Consider the following 26,789-nt stretch of genomic DNA (forward strand, 5'->3'; position numbering starts at 1 on the left):
AGGCGCGCCGCCATCGCTTCCGGTTGGGGGGTCAGGCGGCGGCGACGAAAAGGGCGCGAAAGGCGCGAGGACGGAGAGCCAGCGACGACCGCCATGTGACGAGGGAGAGAAACACGTTTCCTGATCAAAGTATGCTCAACCAAGCTACTTCTTCCAAAAACCCGCCTTTTAAAACCGGTTCTAGCAAGTAGTTATCCCGCCCACCTTGACTCGTTGCTCCTCCCACGAGTTCCCATCCCCCCTTCTCTCACCTCACTCGTCCCTTCACACCTTCCCCTTTAAATGTCCCCATGCTTTTCCCTGAACTTGCACAACTTGGATTCCCCATGGGATTTACTTAACTTTCCGCTTAGAGTTGAAAGCAAAAGCAAAATCAAAACCACACTCCTCCTGCCTGATGAATTTTCTTTTGTTCTGAGTGAGATAAAACACCAAATAACAAAGTACCTTGTCAAAAAGACGTTTGGACACATACAGTAAAATGATTGTTGATAGTAAACTTCTTGCTGAAAGTTTATTAAATTACGAGGGGCATACATAGGGTAGACAACCCTTTTGCTATGGTTTGTATGGAAACGTATTATCTATTTTATGTAAAGCACTTTGGTGTTAATGCAAGTTGACTTAAAACGTGCTATATAAATAAAACTTGCTTACTTTTCCCAGGTGGCAATGTTAAAGACTGGGGGCAATTCAATATTCGTACCATCACCCATTCCTTCTTTCCAGAGACCAACAATGGCCTGTTTCCTTTATCATTGTTACCTTTTTTGCATAGCATCCATTCATTTGTTTTATATCCCTACATCATCGTCTATCTCTCATTTCCCTTTCCCGTGACTTTCAGTCTGAAGAATGGTCTTGACCCGAAACATCAACCCATTCCTCCTCTCCAAGGCTGCTGCCTGACCCGCTGAGTTACTCCAGCATTTTGTGTCTCTCAATGTTCATACCGTTGGGATGTAAGCTACCCAAGTGGAATACAAAGTTCTGTAACTGCAGTTTGTGTGTGGACTCACTTTGACAATGGCGGAAGCCCAGGGCAGAAAGGTCAGAATGGGAAGAGGGGTTGAAATGGTTAGCAACTGGGAGATCCAGTAGGCAGGCCTTGGTCGACTGAGCCTCATCTAATGCATCCTGTGTTCATGATGTGAAATGTGCATCGCAAAACCAAATGTAGACACAAAAAGATGGAGTAACTCAGCGGAACAGGTAGCATCTCTGGAGAGAGTGAATGGGTGACATTTCGGGTCAAGACCCTTCTTCAGACCAAACGTAGACTCGGTCGACCGTTCCACTGAACACTTGCGCTCAATCTACCAAGGCCTGCTAGATCCCTTGGTTGCTAACTGTTGGTCTCCCAGAAAAGTGGTGGATTGGGGGGGGGGGGGGGGGGGGGGAAGAGAAATAGAAGAGAAGACACATATTTCAACAGGGTTCTCATGATGGTCGTCCAAGCCCAACTTCGCCCAAGCTTTGTTTCCTTCATCAGAAAACACAAGCGCATAATTGGGATGGGGCTGTGTTTCAAGTTACACACTGACAAGCCATTTATCAGATAACAGCTATGAACTGTATTTGATACAGTTCTTGCTGTTTACAAAAACATGGAAATGGTTGGTGATATAGTGAGGGAGTGTTGGAAAAGAAGATATCATCTGTCATCCCTGAACACCCCAATAGCATGTGAAAACTTTAAATTCTGATCAGAACTCATCTGTTCAATTGCAAAGCATTATTACCATGTGGTTCACCACAGTAGTACAGCAAGTTTATGTGCAGCATAACAAAGGAGCCTCCACCCTGCATCTCAAATCTACTTATTTTGCATGGGAGGGGAATTGAGATTGGTGTGGAGGAAGTGATATCAATGAATAGAGTAGAGCTCTTAAAACTTGTGGAAGTATGCATCTTCCAGTAGTTGTTTTTGGTGGGGGGGGTTTGAAGAGGGGGGGGGGGGAGATGCTGCTGCCTTGCCTCTAAAGCACTTGAGTATTTATTATGGCTCAAATCAAATTGATAGACATTGACTGGCTATTGTACAGTTAGTAGTTTGCGAGACAGCCTAGTGTGCAGAGGGAAAAGATAATTGAAAGATTTACGTCAATAACAGGAAAAACCCCATTACCATCATAGTACCTTCAGTTAGAATTTAATACAGGCAGTGCCTTCCAGCAGATTAGTTTGGTTTTCCAGATCAAAAGGACCCTTCAAATGGTTATAAAATAAAGCAGAGTTTAAAACTAAGATAGACTGAAAAACTGATCAAAAACAACTTTTATTATATTTACAGTTCTATACAGGAGCAAATGGGCATGTACTTACAAAAGAATACAACAGTTCATAAAAAAGCCGAGGTATATTCAAATGGATGCCACATAGAATTTTGCTTGTGTCTAAGGTGAAATACAACAAACATTGGCTTTTAGAAAACTTTCTGCAAAATACTGCACAGTTTAAGATTGTGTCAGTTTACAGATTGTTTTGTTACAAGTGGCAATATTTCTCTTTCAGGACTTCCTAAAAAGGAAATATAGAAAGATGCCATGGAACAGCACAACACAGGAACAGGCCCTTCGGCCCACCTTGTCTGTGCCAAACATGTTGCCAAGTTAAACAAATTTCCTCTGTACATGATACATATTCATCCGTTCCCTGCATATCCTAGAAGTTTCTAAAATTATGAAAGCTGCTGACAAAGACAATCAAAACTTTTTTTTCCCCCAGGGTGGAAATGTCAAATAAGAGGATGCAGCTTTAATATGAGAGGGTGAAAGTTTAAAGGAGATGTGCAGTTCCGTTTTCTACACAGTGGTGGATGTCTGGAACAGACTGGCAGTGGTGGTAAGGGAAGCAGATACAAGAGTGGAATTTGTGTTTGTTTGGAGAGATGTGAATATGCAGGGAATGGAGGGATATGGATCACATGCAGACAGTGGATTAGTTTAATTTGGCATCATGTTCAGCACAGGGTGAAGGGCCTGAACTGTTTTACATTCTACATGTAATATAACACCATCACAGAGAATGGAAGAACCATTTTCTTCTATTGTGTTCCCAATTACTTCATGAGTAAGGTGTTCAATCTTGCAAAAAGTGCAACTACATTTTTATTTAACAATAGTTACCTTCATTTAACTACTATGCAGTTTCTAAAAAAAGTCAACAGAAAGAATCTGGTCTGGGCATTAAAAAAAAAGTGCATTCCAACTAAAATCTCTTAAACCAGGCAGTTTGACAGACATCTCAAAATACCTTTTTTCGTGAGAATCCCAGAGCACAGTTGCTTGTGACACATGCTTCTAATCTGTACTACCCAGCAATTTAAAATTATAATCAAAACTGATGACTTTCAGCTTTTTCACCCTCCTCTCCCCCAAACTACTTTGGCCTGCTTTCCGTTGTAATTTTTTAACAAAACAAACTATAGTTTATGTGTTCAAGAAGGAACTGCAGATGCTGGAAGATCGAAGGTACACAAAAATGCTGGAGAAACTCAGCAGGTGCAGCAGCATCTATGGAGCGAAGGAAATAGGCGACGTTTCGGGCCGAAACCCTTCTTCAGAACTATAGTTTATACTATCTATGTCACCATATCCTTTCTCACAGAAGGCAATGCAATAGTGAAATACAGCCAAAAAATCCTACCATATCAAGCCTAGCCAGAGGAGAGCTATTCAACCTTCTCCTGCTTCCCAGCTTTTGGTCTGTGGCTTTATGGTTTACAGCATAATGGTCATTCAGACTATTACTATTCCTGACAGCGTGTTCCAGCCTCTCCCTAGCTACTGGATGCAAAAAGATACCTCAATATTCCCTCAAATCCTTCTACAATCAGGGACATTAATGGTCCCTGGTTATTAACCTCTTTCAGTTCTCAATTTTATATACAATCATACTCCACGAAAAAGAAAAATATTTTTTTTTCCCTTGAGGGAAGTTGAATAACAAAGTTTCACTCGACTAATTTGAAATTTGCGTTGTGAGCCTGCGACACGATAAACAGACATATTTGGGAGCATTACCGCCCTCTTTTTCGTGCAATTTTAATTTAGCATACTCCTAAGAATGCATTAAACTTTCAGTGTGTGCTTGAGACACAGAATACTTTCAGCACCTCCAAATAGGTCTGGAACTGAAAGTGCATTTGTTTGACTCAATTGGAATCAAGAAAATAGATGTTCCAAATCCTTAGCCAGCATTTGATTTATTTTTTGAAATGTTTGAAACGAATTATGGTTTGTATCCTCCTATTATTTGAAGACAATTTAAAAAGGATGTGGTGGTGCTAATATTGGTAAACTTTAGTGAAGATACGTAATCAGCCATGATCTTATGAAACTTGTCCATTTTAGAGCAACCACAAGGTCTACTGGTCCTATTTTTAATTGTTCTGAAGATCAAACATAGGACAAAGCTGAATACTTCAAGGATACATTACACATAGGTAGTAACAATTCTATCAATGGGGAATCCATTTAACTCGTACCATTTTAACTGATTTGGAAAAAGAATAACAGTTTAAATAGTGCAGTGGCAGTCTTAGATGAACTTTTGCTCTTCCCCATCCCATCTGTTTATTTCAATGCCAATTTCATTTGCCACAGGATCGAAGGGGGCACTGCAACTCTGAAGATGGTTATAAATTGATATTTTGCATGTAAGAGATAAAAACTACATCATGATGATAGCTAGCTCTATTTGTGCTTGACCAGCCCCAACAGAGCAATCAAGATAAACAGATATTTGGCAGTCGTGATACCGGAACTGTTCCACTGGAACAGAGAAGGCCAAGGCTTTTAAAAAAATTAAAAAAAAATTAATTGTGCACTTTTTTCCTTTCAGAACCTTATTTCAATATTATGCCACAGAACCATCTTCAAAATGGCTAGAGATATAATTCAGGCTTTGCTATTCCAATTGTTACTTTTCCAAATTCTCACCTCCATATTTTGCTTCACTCTACTTTCTCAATCTTCACATGTTCAGTCTGAATAGGAGTAATACAAAGCATTCAGACTTGACAAGGGACAAATGCACACATATTAAAAATGTAGGAAAAGTACGTAGCATTTTCAAAATGCAACACAAGAACACGCAAAATACTTCAGACTGAACCATTTTCATATGTTGTTTTAATTATCATTGTCACCATAACTGTACATGTCCATATTCAATTAATATTCCTATGATAACAAAGTCAGATCAACTATAGCAACAAAAGATAAATAAATTGATATCCATCCCTTTTTACGTCATGGAGAATGTAGGCAGTTAAATTGACTTGCAAGTAAAGGTTAAAGTACCAATAATTCAGGGAGAATGATGAATGAGACATTAGTTACCCGAGCAAAAGTAGCCCCATTAGACGTGGGCAACCCAAATACCAATGTACCATTAAATAGAAACCTGAAAAAAAAAAAACAAGTTTGCTGGCCTTTAATCTGTTTTTAACATCTGCAATGGGCAATATGGATTCCATTTTAGAATTAAAAAAAACATCTTCATAAAAATAAATAGTGTACAATTTATCAACACAAACTTACTCGTACTATTTCCAGCTAAAAAGCAATGTTAGTGTGAAGGAACAGTTTTTATATTAATATTTGCGGGGTAGCATCCAGTTTCGCAGAAGCCGGTTTCAAGTGGAATAAAGAAGTATTCTAAAACAATGACTGGAATCACTTCTGGAGGAATAAGCCATTCTGTCTCCTTAACTGGACAAAAAGTAAACTCAAATAAATTAGTGTCAATTTGAAACTACCTTTTATTACTCTTTGCTGTACCGTTATCAAAATTCATATTTCTTAAAAAAACCCAGATTAAATTTGCCCTTTCAGAAAGGCAGTACGTCTGATACAGTCAGAGGCTCTGATTTTGGAGCTGAGGTACATACGTTAACAACCAGCTTAAGCTAGTCAGGGCTGTTTGATGGAGATAGTCTCTATAGAACCATGTAATCACAGATTGGGCCATTATTTGGTGACATGGTGTGATACTTGTTCTGAAGTCAGCAATTCAGATTTAACGGCTGTGCCTATTGTAAACAATCAAAATCAGTGTTTTTTGTCTGAGCAATTGTACCTTCAGTGGCAAGCAAGACAACTTGAAATACAATTGCTGGGGAGGGGGTCGGGGGAGGTAGTAGGGAGGGTGGCTAATTGGAAGGTAAGATTACCAGTCCAAATTGTATATGTCCTCACCCCTCCCCCTCCCTTACATTTCATGAGAATCAATCTCATCACCCCTTTCACATTTTTGGGCAATGTTTTGCAAATTCTGCAAGGGTAAATTTCCATAATACAAACAGACATTATATGGGTGTTGCCTGTATACTCAACCCTAAAAACATCTAAACCTGGAGTTTTAAAATGTTTCCTGCAAACCACTCTTTTATTTGGCCATTTAAGTTAAGTTACTTAAACCACTCTTTTTTTTGGCCATTTAAGTTACCATTGTTTGATTTTTAAATCAAGGGTACCACTATTAAACATTTACTAGAATAAAATGGAGGTGTGGGGATGAAGTGCAGTAGCTTACCCTGCACATTAGACAAAAAGCACCAGAATTCAAAAAAGCCTGGAATTAAAGTAAAATATGCCAAATCACAGTATATGCATGGAAAGTGATGAACACACACTTCATTGTGTGCCTAAAAAAAAAAGACAAAGTGCTGGAGTAACTCAGCAGGTCAGGCAGCATCTGTGAAGAACATGGATAGGACCATTCTTCAGACTCAGATACGAGACGCAAAATATCATCTATCCATGTTCTCCAAAGATGCTGCCTGACCTGCTGTGTTTCTCCAGAACCTTGTGTCTTTTTTGAAAACCAGCATCTGCAATTCATTGTTTCTTCATTTTGTGTCCACCTTTGAATAGGCAACCTCTTCTGTCCCAAAAAATGTCTACTAAACCAGTATTTAGGTTTCATACATATACATCTGCACAATGCCTGGGCAACAAAAGGGTTAAAATATTAACCCATATTTGGCAAGGTACTTTGGCAACTAGCTAGTAGATATGAAAGTCAGACGTTTGCTCTTTATCACTTCGAACAAATGTCTCTGGAAACTTCAACATTAATATTAGCAAGTTATTACTTTTTCTCCATTTCCTTGTTTAGGTTAAACCCACATCACAACTGGTTCCTTCTGTGTTGCTCAACAGGTTACAAAGTGGTGGAGGAGTTAGTGTTTCCTGCGACATTATTCACCATTGGCTCTACTTGTAGATTTATCCTCGGCATTTTGGGGCGGATGCGGCGAATCTGTGAAGTTAGAAACCAGATTACTTGAAAAAAAAATCTGCTGATATAGGTATGGATGGCACCCAAATGTGCTTTAAATTATTCAAGCTATAGTTTCTCTCCCCCCACCCAAAAAGCACTCCAAAACAAAAGCCAGACCACTAATATATATCTAGGAGACATGCAGGTACTGTTCCCATGTACCTACTGCCCACATCTTTCCTGATGGTAGAAGTCACGAGTTTGAGAGAGGAGCCCAGCCGAGTGACTGCAACACATTTTTCAGATGGTATGCATTGCAGCTACTGTACATCTGTAGCGTAAGGAATGAATGTTTCAGTAGTTGATAGAGTGCCAATTAAAAAGAACTGTTGAGCTTTGAGTTTTTGGAAGTTGTGTCACCCAGACAAGTGACGAGTACTTCATCACACTCCTGACTTGTGTTTTGTCACTGTGGAAAGGGATGGTAAGAGGGGAGTCACTAACTGCCAGAAACCCAGTCTCTAACATGCTTATAGCCATGCTGTTTCTGTGGTTGACCCAATAGAGTTTCTGATCCATGTTGAACCCCACCCTTCCCCAGATGTTGATGGTGGAGGACACAGCAATGGTAATGCTATTGAATATCAAATGTAGATGGTTAAAGACTCATTGGAGGCTATCATTGAATGACACCCATAGTTTCAGTGGTACTTGCCACTTAATGTGCGGCTGAATATTGTTCACATATAACTGAATACAGGCATGGACTGCTTCATTTGCCGGGCTTGAATTAGAATTGAACATAGTGTAATCAGCAGGGAACAATCCTGCTTCTGGCCTTAGAATGAAACAAAGGTTATTGATGAAACAGCTGAAGATGTTGGGCCCCAAGAAACTACCCTTAGGAACACCTATAATGTCTTTGGGTTGGTATGATTGATTTCAATTAACCACAAACATCTTATGTGCGAGGCATGACACCAACAATTGAGTTTTACCATTGCTCTTTGATGCGCCAATTATTTCCTTGACATCAAGAGAGGCACTGACGATGCCTCTGAAATTTAGCTCTGGTTCACATTTAAACCAGTGCCATGAAGAATTCTAGACCCAAGTGGTGCTAGCAAAACTACAACATGGCATCAGTGAGCAGGTTATTGGCGAGTTTGCTAAGCAGTGACATGTACATGTCATGCCCTGCCTTTATTGAAGATGGAGATATGCCAAACCACGAGGCTGCAGAACATGATGTACATTTCAGCTGCTGCTGAGTCCTTAATACCTCATGGATGCGCAGTTTTGAGTACCAGATCAGTCCAATTTGATTTGTTTGTGGTGCTGCACAAGATGGTGGGTGTGTTCTTTGTGTGAAGACAAGCACATGTAGCCTTCACATTGATTTACCCACTACTTTCCACAGACCCAAACCGACAGCTATATCATTCAGTATTTGGCCAGCTTGATCAGTACTGGTACAGCCAAAATACCCTTGCTGTTGGACAGTGAAGTCCATTATTATTGTATTATTGACTATTGTATATTTATTTGTGGTGTTATTGTGTTAATGGGCCTGTAAAGCTGCAGCAAGTATTCTTCCGTTCCCAATGCATATGACAAATACTCTCAACTCCTCACCCAGAATACATGTTATTCCCTTGCTACTTTCAGTGATCTTTCAAGTATAGTTCAACAGATGAGGGACAATGGTAGGTGATAAACAGAAGGTTTTTTCTTGCTCAGTTTTGACCTGATACAATGAAACCTCAGGGTGTCACGACTCTGTTGAGTCCAAGGATTACTCTTTCCCTCCAGTACATCACTGTGTCACTATCTCCGATGGAGATGTTGTCCTTCTGTGGGACAAGACATATCCAGGGATTGTGTTGGAGGAATGTAGCGCATTGTCTGTAAGGCACAATTTTGTGAGCATGACCAGGTCAGGCTGTTGCTCAACTAGTCTGTGGAATGGGTCTCCCAATGGGCACCAGCGCCAAGGTATTAGTGCAGAGATGTTGCAAGGTCAGCTTGGCTGGGAACAGTGTTTGCCACGTCCAAATTAAGTTCCGAAGTCGTAGCTAGGTGGTCTATCTAGTTTTATTCTCTTGGAAATGTCACAACTGATTAGGGTGTATGGTTGCTTCATAAGGTATTGAGATAACAACGTGGTTAAAGACTTGAGACATTGGCCAGAACTGGTGTGGTTCACAAATTCCTCCCCTGAAAAGGTCATCTGTGAACCAGATGAGACTTCACAAAAAAAAAAAAAAATCAGTCAAAAAAATTGTTACCAAATGCCACTGTGCTGCCACCACCACATTTGTTTGTGCAATTAGGCCAGTGTTCTGGTCAAGGTACTGAGAGAGTAAGAAAGGTAAACGTTCCTTTCAGCAACATCATTAAGATATTTATAACAATAGAAAATGTAGACTTGTGCAGGAAAGAACATGGGGAAATGCAAAGCACTGTTAAATAGAAAATGCTTACCCATTCTTCAACTCAACATTCTGGAGAGTATTTGGACATTTACATGTGATGTTGTTCATCAGAAAGCATGCCGCTCAAAATTTGAACCTGCCATGAGCAAACTAAGGGATTTGCAGGACAAAAAAAGTATCCTTTATAGGAAAAGGACAAAACATTGCAACTTGCTCCTAGATGCAACATCTCAGGTTTAACAGTGTACAGCTGGAGCGAGTTTCATTACGGGGCTTCATCGCACTTGCAGCACCATGTAGAGTTTTGGTCTCTATAGCTGAAGGAGAATATACTTACCTTGAAGTACAGTGTAGATTGTCTAGATCAATTCCAGTGGTTGTCTTACAAAAGGAGAGAATGGAGGTGAATAGACCTCATCAGACCTCGAGGAGAGGTGACGACACTCAACATGCAAGATCAAAAGTGTCACTTTCCTCAGACTGAAGATTCCAGAATGGGGCAGTGTCTCACAATAAAGGATCACCCATTTTGGGTGAGAAAGAAGAGTAATAGCTCCACTTTGAGAGAAGAAAATCCCAAAATATACCACCCTTTAAGGGCTGTGTATCATTCAGTATACACTATTCAAGACCGAGATGGATAACATTTTTGGGCACCCAGGGAGCAGTGAGATAATGATGAAGCAGGAAACTAGATTTGATATAGATTAAGCATGATATTGAATGGCAGAGCAGGCACAAGGAGCCACATAACCCATTCTTATTGTTGCTTCAAATGCACTCAGGCAGATTTAAAAAAAATGTTGACTCCCGTTGTGGAGCAGTGTAGAATTGCACTGTAACCAGTCATTTTTTAAATTTAGCTAATGTTATGGAGTATAAAGTTTGTAAAATGCTCCTTGCAGACAATCTTTCTTGTGTTTCTATCACTGAACCAAAGACAAAATAATCGGAGACTTTTGTTTGCGGCAAGCAGTGTTCTGCTGGCTGAAGATACATTTAGTGCAAAAGTTCTTACTTGCTGGCTGTGCCGTGTTACTACTTTCTGGGGTCTTGATTTCCACAGGGGGTCTCGTCCACTTGCTGGCTCGATATGCAGCCATTTCCTCCAGATTTCTCATTACTGTAATGGAACCTTTCTGAGGCTGAGCCAGGTTGTTCACTTCTGCACTCCTGTAGCCAAACAGTTAAGAATCAACAAGGCAGACACAAAACTACACATCTAAGTCTGCAATACAAGGTTAAGTAGTGGCACTGCACATTCATAATTTATAGCTGTTTGCTTCTTCACCATAGTTTGAGATGGATAACTCTACAGGCAGCCAGGATACCACACAATTTGGAAATTACCCATTGTGTTTTAATTCGGTGTTACTTTGGTGAAGTAGAACTTGGGCACTGCTGGCAAGGTTAGATTTTATTGCCATACCTAACTGCTCTTAAGATTGCTGCAGCTGCTAGCCTGAACATAGAACAGTACTGGAACAGGCTCTTTGGCCCATAAATTCTCTGCCAAACATAATGTGAAGATAAACTAATCTCATCTGCCTGCACATGATCCTATTCTCTGCACATCCATGTGCCTTTCCAAAAGCCTCAAATACCTTGAACTCTTGCAATCCTTCTGGTGAAGTAAGCAGAATCGTGCTCTTGTGCAGGGAGTTTCAGGAGTTAGTTAGATCCAGCGATGATGTAACAGCGATATATTGCCAAATCAAAGACAATGATCGGTACCTGCAGCTTCTAATGTTCCTCCATCTCTATATTTCTAGGTCATAGAAGTTGTAGGTTTGGAGGTGTTGTTGAAGAAGCTTCGGTGAGTAAATGCAGTGCACTTTGTGGATGGCCATGGTGTGCCAGTGAATTAATGTTTAATCAAGCTTTTATCAAGTTGTTTAATCAAGTTGTTGTAGCAATTCTAATCCAGGCAAGTGGAAATTGGTGTCAGCATCATCACAACAATGCCAACAGTTAGTACTATGAATTAGGTATTCACTTATATTGCGCCTTTTCTCAGAAACATCTTCCAAATAATCATCATTGTTATGCAGGCAAATGCAGCAGCTAATTTGCGCTTAGCAAATACATACTAAACTACAAGTTGGTAAATCACCAGTGATGGTTTCGGAAGGAATATTGGTTCAGTACATTTTAGTCACGGAGGGAAAAATAAGATGACAAATCTCTTTTGATTCTCATGGCATTTTTGATGCACGAACCATTTATCACATGAGTAACAACACATTTGAAATAGATCACAAGCAGACAGGACACCTACCTGTCGAGTGCAACAACACTACTGTGGCTTATTGAACGCTTCACCTGTTTATTTAAAACAAAGGAAAAATAAACAGAAGTTAACGTCTCTAATCCTGAAAGCAAGACTCTTCGACTAAGTTAAAAAATTACAAGACCCCAGTCCAAAGTTTTGTAGCTGAATCCACCCACTTATAGGTCTTGTGGTACTGCAGCTGATTTGTGTGTTAAAATCGAGCGGTAATACTGGGATAATTATGCACGAGAGAAATCTACTTTTCCCCCAATTCAGCATTTGTTGCCTGGAACAAACTTTCCCCCAATTGCAGCATTTGTCCCTCACCTGGAACAAACCCGATTGTCTCATTTAACTAAGATACAACCTATGGTTCTGATGCCACAATTAGATATTGTCCCGATTGCTTCCATCTCCCAAATAAATTACCAGAGCTCAGTGAGGAACCAATCAAACATCAGTCCCATGACATATTGCATTATTGCATCATGCCACATAGTAACAGCAGTGGACTTACACCCAAGCTGTATCTAAAGTGAGATGACCCGAGCAAGGTTTTTGTCCATGGAGAAAAAGTGAAAAAATAAAGCCCATTACATGACAATAACACAGCAAAATGCACCCTTCCCTCAACCCAGAAACCTGCAAGCAAGGGATGGTAATACCTTTATAATAAAAATGAAAATATTTTATGTCCACTTACCCTGCGAAGAGGTGTAGAGGTGACATGAGCAGCAGGGGATTCAGGGGGTGAAAGCAGCTCTGGGGATATCCTCACACTTGCTATTTTCATACAGTCCTCTAGGGTAGTTATAAAAGTATTGCACGTGGCTTTAAGCAAAGAAGAAGCCTCGTTCATTTTCTGAAAGAAAACAATACATTTGTGCAAAAACCGACAGTGTTGCACACAGAACAAAGCACTTATCTCTTCCGACGTCACCTTGAACACATTTATTATTCGAGGTAGACTACAAGAGCATGGTAGAAAAGTATTAAACAGGAATTAGGCCACAGTTTAAACACAATATACACTACTTGTCACTATGTTGCAGAAGAGATGTGATAGGACTGGAGAGTTCAAGGGAATGTGGTGCTGGAGATGTTCAGTTGCTGCAATAAATGTAAATAAGAAGCCACTCTGACATATTTGACCGCCAGTCAAAGAAGCACCTTAAATAAACCAGATTCTTTCGTTTTGCTTTTCCCTGGATATTACTCTGCATGTTACTTCACTACAAAATAGAAACCTCATTTACCTCCCTCAACTGAGCCCTCCTTGGATTGTGAACAATATCTGTTCCTTGCATTCAGGGTAAGTTGACTTTGAAGGTCCTGTGTTTTTACAAAGCTAGATATGTCATACCTACGTGCACAAATAAACAACTGAAATTCCCTGAAAAGGAGATTAATAAAGTATTTTGGGATATCCTAGAAACTATCCTGAACAATTGGTCTTCAGGGGATAAAGCCAAGGTCTCTGCTTAGATTATTTTGGTTAATTCAATAACTAAAATGTCTTGAACATTTACAAATGCAGGTTTGCAAAATTCAATTAATCCCCAAGATCAGTCAAAATTCACCGAATGTAGGGAGGGATGTCGCCACACCATCACCTCCTCCCCCAGCAATCCATTCCCACCTTCATCACAGCAATGAGGACAACTGTGGCAAGCCCCACCTATAATCCCAAACCACAGTACATTGTTGCAAATGGGACTTTGAATCGTCTGTGTTTACCGAGCCATCAGTGGGTGGCGACAGGACTGGATTTTGTGACAGCTTATATGAATCTTATGATAATTTCCCTCCATCTGTTGCACAATATTTCCAAATCGATGTCTCTCTAGCTACATGATCATGGAAGGGTTACAGCAAGAATTCTAGTACAATACCTCAACATCTGGAGTGGATCCAATCTCGACCGGTTGTGCAGATTCCTGGATCTTATGGACCTGCTGCATCAGTAGGTCACAGTACAGACGAAGCTCGGACATTTTGAATTTCAATGAATCCTCATTTTCACTGATTTCTGCAGCGATTTAAAAAACTTAAATGTTACATTCTTTTCAACAACTAAAAAAATTAATTACCCTCAAATATAACAAATTTAGTATAGTTTATAGTATGGAAACAGGCCCTTCAGTCCACTGAATCCAATGCGACCATTGATCACCCGTTCACACTAGTTCTATGTTATCCCACTATCTCATCCACTCCTGACACACTAGGGGCAATTTTAGAGGCCAATTAACTGAGAAACCCACATATCTTTGGGATCTGGGAAGAAACCCAAGCAGTCACAGGGAGAATGTACAAACTCCACACAGACAGCATCAGAGAGAATCAAACCTGGATCTCTGGTGCTATGAAGCAGCAGCTCTACCAGCTGTGCCACCGTGCTGTCCATATACCACGACTGTTTTTAGACATCTTTAAATTAAATTTCATTTGCAAGACTCATGGCTCTGAAACAGTCAAAAATAGACACCAAGTGCTGGAGTAACTCAGCGGGTCAGGTGCATCTCTGAAGAAAAAGGATGGGTGATGTTTCGGGTCAGGATCTTTCTTTAGACTCAGGCAGCACGGAACAGAATTGAAACAGCAGGATTAATCAATTGGTCTCCAATGTGCTGTGCAAGTCATACAGCCTGTTCCCCATCACGTGGAGACTTGCATTAATATGGGATCTTCACAATTTCCACAGGGCAGCCCAGCTTGTAGAGCTGCTGCCTCAGCTCCCCAGACCCAGGTTCTACCTTGACATTCAGGGCTGTCTGAAAAATCGGTACATTCTCCTGTTACCATGGATTTCACCCCCATCCCAAAGTCGTACAAATCGGTAGGTTAATCGGCTGCATGTGGCATACGAGCGTGTAGTAGTGGGAGAATATGTAGGAGGCGCAAATTAATTCTTGGTGGTCAACTCAAATGAAAAATCCTTAAAAATGGCAACTACTCATGAAAGATTTATTAAATTAGTACCTCGCTCCTTCTTGGTCTTGCTGCTTGTCAGGCAGGCTTTGGCACTTCCAAGTGCCACCAACCATTTCTGTCTCTCTGCCGCATTCATAGCCTTGAGGTAGAAGTATTGCTCTCCTGGGATAATCAGGTCCATCCTTGTGTTATCTGCTAAATGCACTAACAAGATAAATGCATTACTTCACTGCGGGGATTAGGTAGCAGAGTTAGGAACTTAGTCACAAAAATCATGCAACAAAACTCAATGGGCAGAATAGAAGAGGAATCTTGTACTCAAAATAGCAACGAGTATAAATTACACTGTGCGACATCTCATGGGAACTAATAGACCCACCTTAACAGAAATTACTATAATGGATGCCAAAATCTATGGTTGCTCTACCTTTTATTTCACACACTGCCATTTTGATGCTTCCTTTACTGCCTTTGTCGACATCTTCCTGCGAATCGTAGTAGGAGAACACGCTGCCATCCAACACGAAGTACCTTGGTTGCCAACCTACCAATGACAGATTACAAGAGTCACTAGAACATTATAGCAAGGGACAAGTAATGAATACGTTGTGGGGAAAAGATTGGGGTGGGGTAGAAACCGAAGTGCCTTCAGTTTGTTTATCCATTCAATGAGATTAACCTTTGTTTAGATTAGAGATACAGCATGGAAACAAGTCCTTCAGCCAGAGTCCACGCTGACCATCGATCATCTGTTCACACCAGTCCCACGTTATTCCACTTCGCATCCACTCCCTACATGCTAGGGTTAATTTCAGGGAGAATGTGCAGATTCCACACAGACAGCATCCAAGGTCAGAATCAAACCTGGGTTGCTGGCACTGAGGCAGCTGTTCTACCAGCTCCCCCACTGTGCCACCAGAACCACCAGACCAGAACCAGGCCGCGGAACAATTGCCATTGCCCGCCGGGGGCTTTGACTCTGACATCGGGAGGGGAATGGGGAGTGCAGGGGAGAGATAAGTTTTTTTGCCTTCCATCACAGCGAGGAGGAGATGCGCTGTGATGGATGTCTGTGTAAATTGTGTTGTGTCTTGGGTCTTTTTTTTCCATGTGTGTATGACTGCAGAAACAACATAGTTACTCAGGTTAATGTTGCGTAGTGTTCAAGAGCCTAATATCTCTACTTCTATAGGGTCAGGCAGCATCTCTGGATTCATGTCCTTCAGAGATGCTGCTGTACCCACTGAGTTAGTCCAGCACTTTGTTTTTGTTTGTCAACTGTAGTCTCTGGTATCTACATCTCTACCATGTAGTCAATCCCCCCCCCTCAACAATAAATGCTAACATTGTTAGCTTTCCTAATCCCTTCCTGTACCTGCGCACTAGCCTTTTCATATACCCCTCAAGGGACACAGATCCATCAATCTCTGGGCTCTGCTATCTCAGGTTACTCCCTTAACTGGTCCACATCCTTGTATAACCTTGTGTTCTCTTCACAACTTACTTGCCTACCCTTGTCTCATCAGAAAATTTAGCGATTATACCATTGGTGCCTTTATCAATGCAATTAGTCAAGATTGTAGATTGTAAAATGGCAACCTGGTTGGCCCACTTCCGTGCGATATATAGCTCTATAGAGATATATTCAGCTCTATTACTATGCAAAAACGTTTAGCCTAACCATTTGCCCTGAAGAAGGATTTTTTCCAACCAGAAAGTTACCTTTATATGCCTACTTGTCCACATTAATTAGATCCTATACCATGAGCTTTAATTTCCACAATAACATTTGGGATAAGGCACCTGATCAAAATGTTAAATTCTACACCCTTGATGGATGTCAAAAGGTTTGTAGCAAGACACCAAACTTGACCAGTTGGTGGTGGTTAAGTCCCCAGGCTAACATTCAGAGGACTTAACGCTGATCCAGAGACACGTTTGGATTCTCCTAAATTTTGATTTTTAATTAAAAGAGCAACAAACCCATCACAAAAAAGTTACTATTTTGACCTTCCCACAAGTCAAGTGAGGGGTCAAATGGCTACTTGCACTCATGTGTATTGACGAGGTTTTGTATTTACTGTACACTTTAAAACGCAGGAGTGGTTGACCACAACTTAATGCTCAAAAAGTGATAAAGGACTCCCATCTTTTAAATCTGTCACCCAATCTGTCATCCTGAAAAATATATTTAAAAAAATATTACAAAATTCTAAAGTAGAGATTTGCTTTAAAAAAAAAAGACATCCACAGAAGGAGGCAAGCAATTGAAAATTAAACCAACTTGTAGATGTTGAAAATCATGAACAGAAACAGAAAACGTTGGGAAGACAGAGCTCAGCTGAAATCTGTGGAGAAGTTGAACACTATCATCAGACCTGACCAAATGCCGCCTGACCTGCTGAGTCCAGCATTTGTCCCTTGCAGTGGAGCAGACAATTATTTTGGCTCAAGTTATACAAACACAACAAAAGTACACCACCCAGAAACCAGTGTCGCTAGGCATTGCACCACAGTATTCAATGGATCTTGGTACATACTATGTGGGAGCATTGCAGCTCCTCCTTTTTAGAATAGACTTTGTGGTAAGCAGCGAGAACAGGCAGAACAAGCAATCACCAAAAGATCAGGTTGAGCATCACTGACCCTTGACATACATTCAACCACTGATGCACTCATTTGTGATGTGCAACCCAGGCTCGAGTTCTACAGCTCTAAACCTGGTGTGACTGGGTATTGGGAACATAGTTTTTCTTCATTGGATTTGAGCTGCACCATATCCAGTACCAGCAAGGATGGCAATCTTCTCCAAAAATCAGATCACCAACACTATTCCATCAAATTCCAAAGCAAATGTAATTTGAAAAAAACTGCAGATACTGGAAATCTGAAATAGTCGTCTGACAAAGGGTCTAAGACTTGAACCATTGACTGGTTCTCATTTCCACAGATGCTGCCCAACCTGCTGAACTGTTCCAGCAGCATCTATTTTTAATTATTTCTGAAGCAACACGGGCACCCACCTTATTTCTTAACATACATGCTGCAAACTGAAAGTACTCCCTTCAAGATAGTGTATTCATTTAACTTCTTTGTTAAAATTTGTGTTAAAATTCTCATTCTTGTTTTCTTGCAGTTTACAATCGTCAGTCCTGCAAGGTCTGTGTTTTCAACTGCTTGGGCCTAGAGCTCTGAATCCTCCCCAAACTTTTTTCACACCACTTCCTCCTATGTCACTATTTCAAAGCTATTTGTTATCTGGCCTGTTATGTCCTAATGTGAAGCATTGTACCATTTTGTTTGATCCCACTTCATGTTAAAGGTGCTGTGTAGTGTTGCATTGATAGTAAATTCATCACAGATTGGAATTTTCTCTCGCCTTCACGTTAAGAGCACAGACAGAACATATAACCCAACAAGCCCCTGCTAGTGTTTATGTTCCAAGCAAACTTCCTCGCACTTCAACGCAGCGGCCAATACAAAAACTCCCTCGTGTTTATCGAGATTCCTCTTCACATCAATGTTATTTATCTTGCGATGTTAAGCCCACTGTTCGAACCACTCCTCACTCAGTTCGTAACGTGTATTATGCCAACAATTTAGGATTCTCTACAAGACTGTGTATGTCCTACAACATATTTTACAAGGATCTGATGTTTTTGAAGGCTTACGTGAGGGATTCTTGCTTCTGCAGACTTAACACAACTGTTAGTTTATTTTCAATACAACCGCGATTCCAGAAGATAATCAGAAGAGTGCTGAGCTCCATTCGTCACACACTTTGGGAATACATCACCTCTTAGGGTACCACGGCAAAAAAAAATGGTCTCAGTGTCGAACTGCAGTACCGTCAGAGGTGATGTATTCCCAAAATGTATGACGAATGGAGTTTAACACTTTTTTGATTATTTTCTGGTAGGGCACAATCAGATGCGGCACCCTTGTGCCGAAGGAGGTTGGAACAGTTCACAAGTTCCCACTCTCCCTCGCTACACAGCGACCCCCCAGCCGTGGCCCACAAAGAGCTTTTCAGCTGTAACGAAACAGTTGTCAATTGCAGCGAGCCCCAACCCATTTACTGAGCGAGTACGTGGGCACATAAACTCTGCCAACAGCTCCGTGTCGGCAGCAGGTGAACTGACTTCCAGAATCGCCAAACGGAATCAGTGGGAGCACCGTGCGACTTACCACTCAAATAGTTGGTCCATTTGTGTAACACCCCCTCCATTGAAGCAGCTGCTGGATCTCCTCAAGTTGCTCGAGTCGCTGCAGGAAACAACAGGCACGCCTGTGATTGACAGCGGCCGCAACCAACCCAGCGGCGCTGCAACAAGTGCATTGTGCCGTCACCGAGGCCCCGTCGCCGCAACCGGCCAATCACAGCGGCCGAACTGGGCTTCTGCTTCCCCCAATGGTCGACTCTCGCCACACAGCTGGCCAGTGTAAGCGGCGGAATAGAAGAGTTGGCCAATGGAGATCACGCTGTGCGGGATGGGGCGGGACATTTGAGCAAATCGCGACACTGTCTATGATGGCGTTTGTCGGAAGGAACTGCAGATGCTGCTCTAACAGAACTTAGACACAGAGTGCTGGAGTGACTCTGGGTCAGGCAGCATCTCTGGAGAACATGGATAGGCGACATTTCCAGTTGGAACCCTTCTTCACACTCAGACCCACTGAGTTACTCCAGCATTTTGTGTCCATCCTCAATGTTCACATGTGCAGGAAGGAACTGCAGATGCTGATGCTACACCGACGATAGACACAAAATGCTGGAGTAATTCAGCAGGACAGGCAGCATCTCTGGGGAGAAGGAATGGGTGACGTTTTGGGTCGAGACCCTTCGTCAGTCTGTGTCCATCTCTGATGGATTTTCCCAGTTATGAACACACAGAAATTCGTGGACGTTTTTATTATAAAAGTTGTTGCCCTGCCAATTCTGCATGTTGTAGTCAAACAGAGACAAAGAGAAGAAACAAAGAACTGCAGCTGCTGGTTAATACACCAAAGGACACAAAGTGCTGGAGTAACTCAGTGGGACATGCAGCATCTCTGGAGAACACGGATCTATGGAAACAATGTCCGGAGATGCTGTCCAATCTGCTGAGTCACTCCAACGCTTTGTGCCTGAGAGGGAAAGAGAACTTGCAATAATTCCCATCATCAGTGTCAAACACCCGTCCCGACTCCAATCCGGGCCGCGCGGCAGGGATAAACGGGACCGGCAGCAGACAGGCTGGTACTGTGGAGAGGAGAGGAGGTCTTGTGGGGGGAAAGGATGGGGTGGGTCTGTAGGGGAGACATGGGTTGGCCAGGGGAAATGAGATATTGTGTGGAAGCGAAGGGGATTGGGGGAAATGTAAGAATTGGGAAGAAGGATCAACCCTGCCATTAATTAAGGTCAGGACTGATTTAGGTTTAGGTTTATTATGGCCCCTGGTCCTGGGCTCCTCAGCCAGAAAGAACATCAAGCCCTTTAGAAATGTTGTAAGTTTCAATGCAATCTCAACTCCCGAAGAATAGCCCCAGTCAACTTAATCCCTACCACACAGCGAAAAGACAGAATGCCGGGGAGATCAGCGGGTCAGGCAGAATCTGTGGAGACAATGGACAGACGATATTTCAAGTCTGGACCCTTTCTCTGGACTGAAAGATGCAGGGGACGGGGATGGGGTGGGAATTAACACAGAATGCTGCAGTAACTCAGCAGGACAGGCAGCATCTCTGGAGAGAAGGAATGGGTAACATTTCGGATCGAGACCCTTCTTCAGACTGAGAGTCAGGGGAGGGAGAGATAATGAGATAAGGAAGTGTAAGGTATGAGAAGGAGACACCTGGATCCAGGTGAGGATTGATGGATAGACCAGGTATGGGGGAATAGAGGAATGGAGAAATGCGTGTCTCTAGTAACTAGTCTGGGTGAGATTGTGGTCAAAGAACAAGAGAGCAGTAAAATCACAGGGTGGAGGCAGTGAGAGAGAGACTCTCAGAACTCCAATTGGAGAGAGGAGGGGAACATAAAGGTTGGCGTACTTTGAGGAGTGTTTGCAGTGGAACAGTAATATGGAGACACAAGTAGCTGCAGATGCTGGAAAATGAACATAAACCAAATTGCTGGAAGAACTCATGAGGGGTTTCTCTTGCCATTCAACCATGTTCTCACCTAGACTACACCCACAAAAGCACACTAATGCCTCTACCTCCTCCGAAGAACAAGGAAATTCAGCATGTCTCCAACGACTCTTACTAATTGTACAGATGCACGATAGAAAGCATTGTATTTGGATGTCCTGCAACTTGGTTTTAATACCCAGTTCAAGGTTGCAGGGTCACCTGCGTACACAGGAGGTTCAATTTGTACCAATGTTGCCCTTGATTGATGTGCTGCACAAACTCTCAATCAAAGATCCAAGCAGTCGTCCAGTGTGGCAGGGGTGTGAGACTGTCAGGAGCACCATCTTTCAGATGAGGGATTGAACCAATGCCCTGCCTACTTGTGAGTGGCTGTTAAATCACCCCCAACACTATTTCAAAGAACCAGCCATTTCTTCACAGTTCTCAGGGCAACAGTTTATCCTTCAGTCAAGATCTTGGAAATCTTATATGGTTATGTTACATGGTGCTGTTTGTGGAATCTTGCTGTGTATAAATTGGTTGCCTGGTTTTCCATAGTACAGTGGTAACCGCACTGGGAGAAAGCAGATGCAGCGTGAAGTGGCTCTACCACCTGCTCATTATTGCTGATTAAACTGGAGAAACTGGCCAGTTAAAGTGTAACTCTCACATCCCACCCTTCTTTTTAGACAGTACGGGATAATGCAAACAACCCTGGTATCTGGTGTTGCTAGGGTACGGATAACAGGACGTATATCACGCAAAGCATTTCCTGCTGCATTTTAATCACCATTGGCTCTTTCCATTTCTCTCACTACACCTCTAGCAGAATATCTCGTGCATCAAAATAGATTGATTTGCTCTTTTGGAGTTTGGGGATTTGTGGGCTGATGCAGGGTGTGGTTCATAGTGTGCAAGCAGCAGCTAAATGGTGATGTACATTCCAATAACATTCACGGTTGGTTACACAGGAGTAGACCATTCTAGCTTTGCACCTGCTCCACCATTCAACAAAAGTGCTGGTCATCAATTTCAGGAACTGGGCTGGAGACACCCCAGTCTGTATCAGTGATGCTGATGTGGAGATGGTCCAGAGCTTCAAGTTCCCAGGCATAAATATCATCAACATTTTGCCCTGGTCCAACTCTACAGCCGAGAAAGCACGCCAAGGCCTCTACTTCCTCAGAAGATGAAAGAAATTCAGCATGTCTCCAATGAGGTTTATCAACTCCTACAGATGCACTGTAGAAAGCATCATTGCTTGATATGGAAACTAGTCCGCCCAAGACCGCTAGAGATTGTAGAGAGTTGTGAGTGCAGCCCATTCTATTACACAAATTAGTCTCCAGCCGCTCCACCTATGGCTCCATCTACACTTCACGTTGCATCAGGGAAGCAGCCAAAATAATCAAGGATCAGTCACACATCAATCATTCCCTCTTCTCCCCTCTCCTGTTGGACAAAAGATACAAAAGCTTGAAAACATGTACCACCGGGTTCAAGGATGGCTTCTTCCCAACTATTATCAGACTCTTGAACGCTCCACTCATAAGCTAAGGATGCATTCACGATCTCCCAATCTGCCTCGTTGCAGCTCTTGCACTGTTTTTTAATCTGCACTCACATTTGTTTTCTCTTTTTGCACTACCTTTTGTACTCATGTATGGTATGATTTGACTTGACAGTACACATACAAAGTTTTCACTGTATAGCGGTACACTTAACAGTCAATCAATACCAATGTGATCCACTTCAATCCTTTTCTGCCAACTCCATGGGCTTTTTAATATCTTCTGTATTGGCACATTTTGTCTCATCTTATCACAGATATTCCCTCTGTTCTGCCATTCTCCCCATCCACCACCTTCTCTCCCGCTGAAAACGTACTTGTTTTCTCTCTGTGGGGCACCGGACCTGATTAATTATTTCTTTCTCCACAGATGCTGTCTGATCTGCTGAGTGTTTCCAACATGTACTGGATACTGGACTTTCCTACTGGATACTGGACTTTCTAACCAACAGACCCCAGTCTGTGAGGTTAGACAAGCACACCTCTTCAACCCTCACCCTGAACACCGGCGTTCCTCAGGGCTGTGTGCTGAGCCCCCTCCTCTACTCCCTCTTTACCTATGACTGCACACCTGTACATGGTACTAACACCATCATCAAGTATGCAGATGATACAACGGTGATTGGCCTCATCAGCAACAACAATGAGCTGGCCTACAGGGAGGAGGTCCAGCACTTAGCAGCATGGTGCGCTGACAACAACCTGGCCCTTAACTCCAAGAAGACCAAGGAGCTCATTGTAGACTTCAGGAAGTCCAGAGGCGGCACGTACACCCCCATCCACATTAACGGGACGGAGGTGGAACGTGTTTCTAGCTTCAGGTTCCTGGGAGTCAACATCTCCGATGACCTCTCTTGGACCCACAATACCTCTACTCTGATCAAGAAGGCTCATCAGCGTCTCTTCTTCCTGAGGAGACTGAAGAAGGTCCATCTGTCTCCTCAGATCCTGGTGAACTTCTACCGCTGCACCATCGAGAGCATCCTTACCAACTGCATCACAGTATGGTATGGCAACTGCTCTGTCTCCGACCGGAAGGCATTGCAGAGGGTGGTGAAAATTGCCCAACGCATCACCGGTTCCACGCTCCCCTCCATTGAGTCTGTCCAAAGCAAGCGCTGTCTGTGGAGGGCGCTCAGCATCGCCAAGGACTGCTCTCACCCCAACCATGGACTGTTTACCCTCCTACCATCCGGGAGGCGCTACAGGTCTCTCCGTTGCTGAACCAGCAGGTCGAGGAACAGCTTCTTTCCGGCGGCTGTCACTCTACTAACCAACGTACCTCGGTGACTGCCAATCACCACCCCCCCCCCCCCCCCCCCACGGACACTTATTATTATTTATTCAAATCGTTTGCTATGTCGCTCTTCAAGGGAGATGCTAAATGCATTTCGTTGTCTCTGTACTGTACACTGACAATGACAATTAAAATTGAATCTGAATCTGATGTTCTGTTTATGTTAGCATTCGGTTGCCTAGCGTTAAAATATCCCGGGCACCCTATTCCAGACACCCTCATATCTCTAAGTTAAGACATTTTGGGGGATATGAGGAGGCCATTTGACCCATCAGCCCCAAATGCCTGACCCCTAAACAAGGGCATGGCCCCATGTTTTGGAACCTCCAGCCTTTTACCAGGACTCTCCATGTCTTAAATGTAGCAGAGAGATACAATATCTGAACACATCAAAACACTCTTGGAATAAGTTTCATTCAAGCAATCTTCAGGAGGCCAGTAGGTCGTTACATTGCAGGGAAATGAACGGAGCCACTGCTTTGATGATGAGAGGACGCGTGAGCACCAGCATGGATCAGTGGGGCCAAATATCAAGTTTATATGATGGAAATACTCGGATAGGTTTCTTGGGAAGTGTGGTGTGTGTTGTGTTGCTCACATAGTCACTTCCTACTACTACTACTACTACTACTATTTTGCCGGATCTACTTAGCAGTCTGAAGAAGGGTCTCGACCCTGAATCGTCACCCATTCCTTCTCTCCAGAGATGCTGCCTGTCCAGCTGAGTTACTCCAGCTTTTTGTGACTACTTTGCTGGGGACGTTTCAGCAAGGAATGCTGTTCCTCCAGAGCTGCCCAGGCCGAATCATTGCACATCTGAGGTTTGGTGTCTCTCCTGAAATTGGCCGGCTCCTGTGGCAGGGGTGAGTTGATCACATTTCACGGTGCCAACTGGCACATGTGACAAATAAATGTATCTTGTATCTTGACACATGGCCACTTGGAAACACGGATAGAATGCAAAATAACTAGTTTTAAATGTCCTAATGTAATGGCATTTCAAATAGTTGTAGCTCCATTGCATACTTCTAGTGTAATTGCCCTGTAAGTTATTGAGGAACTTGCATCGAAATAACACATCAGGTTGAACCGGGAGAACAGGGTGTTCTGTCAATATCGTTATGACCATACCTCTTCCAACGGCCAGCCTCCAACACCGTCAATGTGAAACTTGCTATCAAAGTCAAAACCCGTCTCACCCGCCCACCCCGTCACTCTTGGTCCCAGCATAATTTCCATGCTCAATTCCCCCCCCTCCTCCCCGACCCCCCCCCCCCCCCCCCCCACCCCCCGGTTTCAAACCCCCCTGTGCCCATATCGACAATCTGAGAGTCTGGAAAACATACTGGAGGGATTCCACTTACTTTCCCTGCAGAATTTGTTTTGGTCAGATTTTTCATTCAGGTCTTGAGCCAGAGAGATACAGCTTTTGCTCACCGATTCCGTGCCGACCGACCATCCATTTACTCATCAAACATTGCTCCCATTTTTTGTATTATTCAGAGGCCAATTAACCTACAAACCCGCTCGTCTTTGGGATGTGGGAGAAAACTGGAGCACCCGGATAAAACCCACGCGGTCACAGGGCGAACATACAAACTCCGTACAGATGGCGCTGTGAGGCAGCAACTCTACCGCTGCGCCATCGTGCAAAAACAAAGAGGTGTCTGTTTGATGCCCCTTTCCTGAAAATGTGTTGCCGTGCGAGTCCTCATGGGTTCCGGATTTCTTCTAATTCTTCAATGAAAAGCATCTTACTTTCCTTTGACATTATGTCACTCATCAGTCAGTGGTTTTCTCTTGTTTTATCCCTTATGTGGATAGAATACTCACCGTTACTTTTAGTTTATCATTTTGCATCCTTCAACAGGAGGCATGTAATTTTAGTTGATCGAAAACACTGAGCTCGATGTCCTAGTAATATTTTCCAGGTAACCCAGTCAGTATTTAACGCCCCGAGTTCAATCCACATTGCCCCGTGGTCGGGCATTTCCTAGTCTATTACCGTAACCTTTGTGCGAGCCCCGTCTCTCAATCAATTTTCCATGACATCAAATGCTTACGCACACCGCCTCATCTGTTTGGTGTCTGGCGATGTTTTCTCCGCTATTGCATCTTCTCGTTGGCGTGGTTTCAACGCATTTAAAAAATAATTGTCCTCTCACTGGACGTTAGACGTGGGAGTCGATGACAAAGCGAGGATTTATGGTCCATTCTTAATTGCCCTTGAACTTGCATTGCAGTCAGGGTACTTAAGATGGGTCTGGAATTACCTGGAGTCCAGACTGATAAAGAGAGAGGTAACTAGAGGGTTTAATGACAATCCATGGCCATTCTATTTCTAAAAAATAATTGGATGTAAATGCAACTCAACGTCTTTAGAAATAATTTCTAGCGCTTGCTGTTTTATTAACAAATTAAATTCTGTTATACATCGCAGCACAGGAGTCCCATAAACTCTACATTGGCACGGGGAACATTGAAACAAATTCCAACAGCATCTCACATCTTCCAGCAGGCGGCGCCGCTGTAACATTCTTCCCACTGTTAGTACAAGAAAACAAAATATTCTCTCAACTGCTCCAAGCACACATTATTCACACATGGTCTGGAGGAACAGAGGTGAAAACAAGTCAGTCAGTGCTTGTCTCGGTCTCAAAACCTACCCACAAATGGCGTACATCTATAATGTCCCCCAACTGAGCCAGGGTTCAATGTTGCTGAGTTCAAACAGGTAAAGTAAGGGCATTTACTGACACAATACTGCTTGATCCCCTTAATGCAATCCAGGATTCCCAAGTGCTCACTGACAACCCCTGCTAGAGATGTGCCGTGTGGACAAGGCAGTTATGGTTGTGACTACGCCCATGATCCAATAGCTTGTTGCCATGTTGGGTCGAGACTGGTAAACAAATAAGATCATAAGGTCATAAGGAA

General features: G+C 42.7%; 1 protein-coding gene and 1 long non-coding RNA gene across 3 annotated transcripts; one reads left to right on the forward strand and one right to left on the reverse strand.

Annotated features, from left to right (window-relative positions):
• Positions 1-6: 6 nt before the first annotated feature.
• On the forward strand, positions 7-11,615 carry LOC129714685 (uncharacterized). Its single transcript, XR_008726371.1, has 3 exons — positions 7-129; positions 7,170-7,318; positions 11,438-11,615. It is a non-coding gene; the product is annotated as an uncharacterized LOC129714685 (long non-coding RNA).
• On the reverse strand, positions 6,428-19,246 carry LOC129714684 (pleckstrin homology domain-containing family A member 3-like). 2 transcript variants are annotated; one of them, XM_055664441.1, is made up of 8 exons: positions 19,060-19,246; positions 15,299-15,415; positions 14,920-15,066; positions 13,830-13,966; positions 12,641-12,799; positions 11,944-11,987; positions 10,684-10,838; positions 6,428-7,269 (listed from the first exon to the last, which is right to left on the reverse strand). In XM_055664441.1, the coding sequence occupies exons 1-8, from the start codon at positions 19,097-19,099 to the stop codon at positions 7,208-7,210; spliced, it is 861 nt and encodes a 286-aa protein (XP_055520416.1). In that variant the 5' UTR covers positions 19,100-19,246; the 3' UTR covers positions 6,428-7,207. The 2 variants fall into 2 exon arrangements, with proteins under 2 accessions (XP_055520416.1, XP_055520415.1); XM_055664440.1 differs by having other exon boundaries at positions 14,920-15,075; positions 19,060-19,240.
• Positions 19,247-26,789: the final 7,543 nt, after the last annotated feature.

The sequence above is a fragment of the Leucoraja erinacea genome, chromosome 40 (assembly GCF_028641065.1).
Source record: "Leucoraja erinacea ecotype New England chromosome 40, Leri_hhj_1, whole genome shotgun sequence".
In the NCBI taxonomy this organism is placed as follows: Eukaryota; Metazoa; Chordata; class Chondrichthyes; order Rajiformes; family Rajidae; genus Leucoraja; species Leucoraja erinaceus.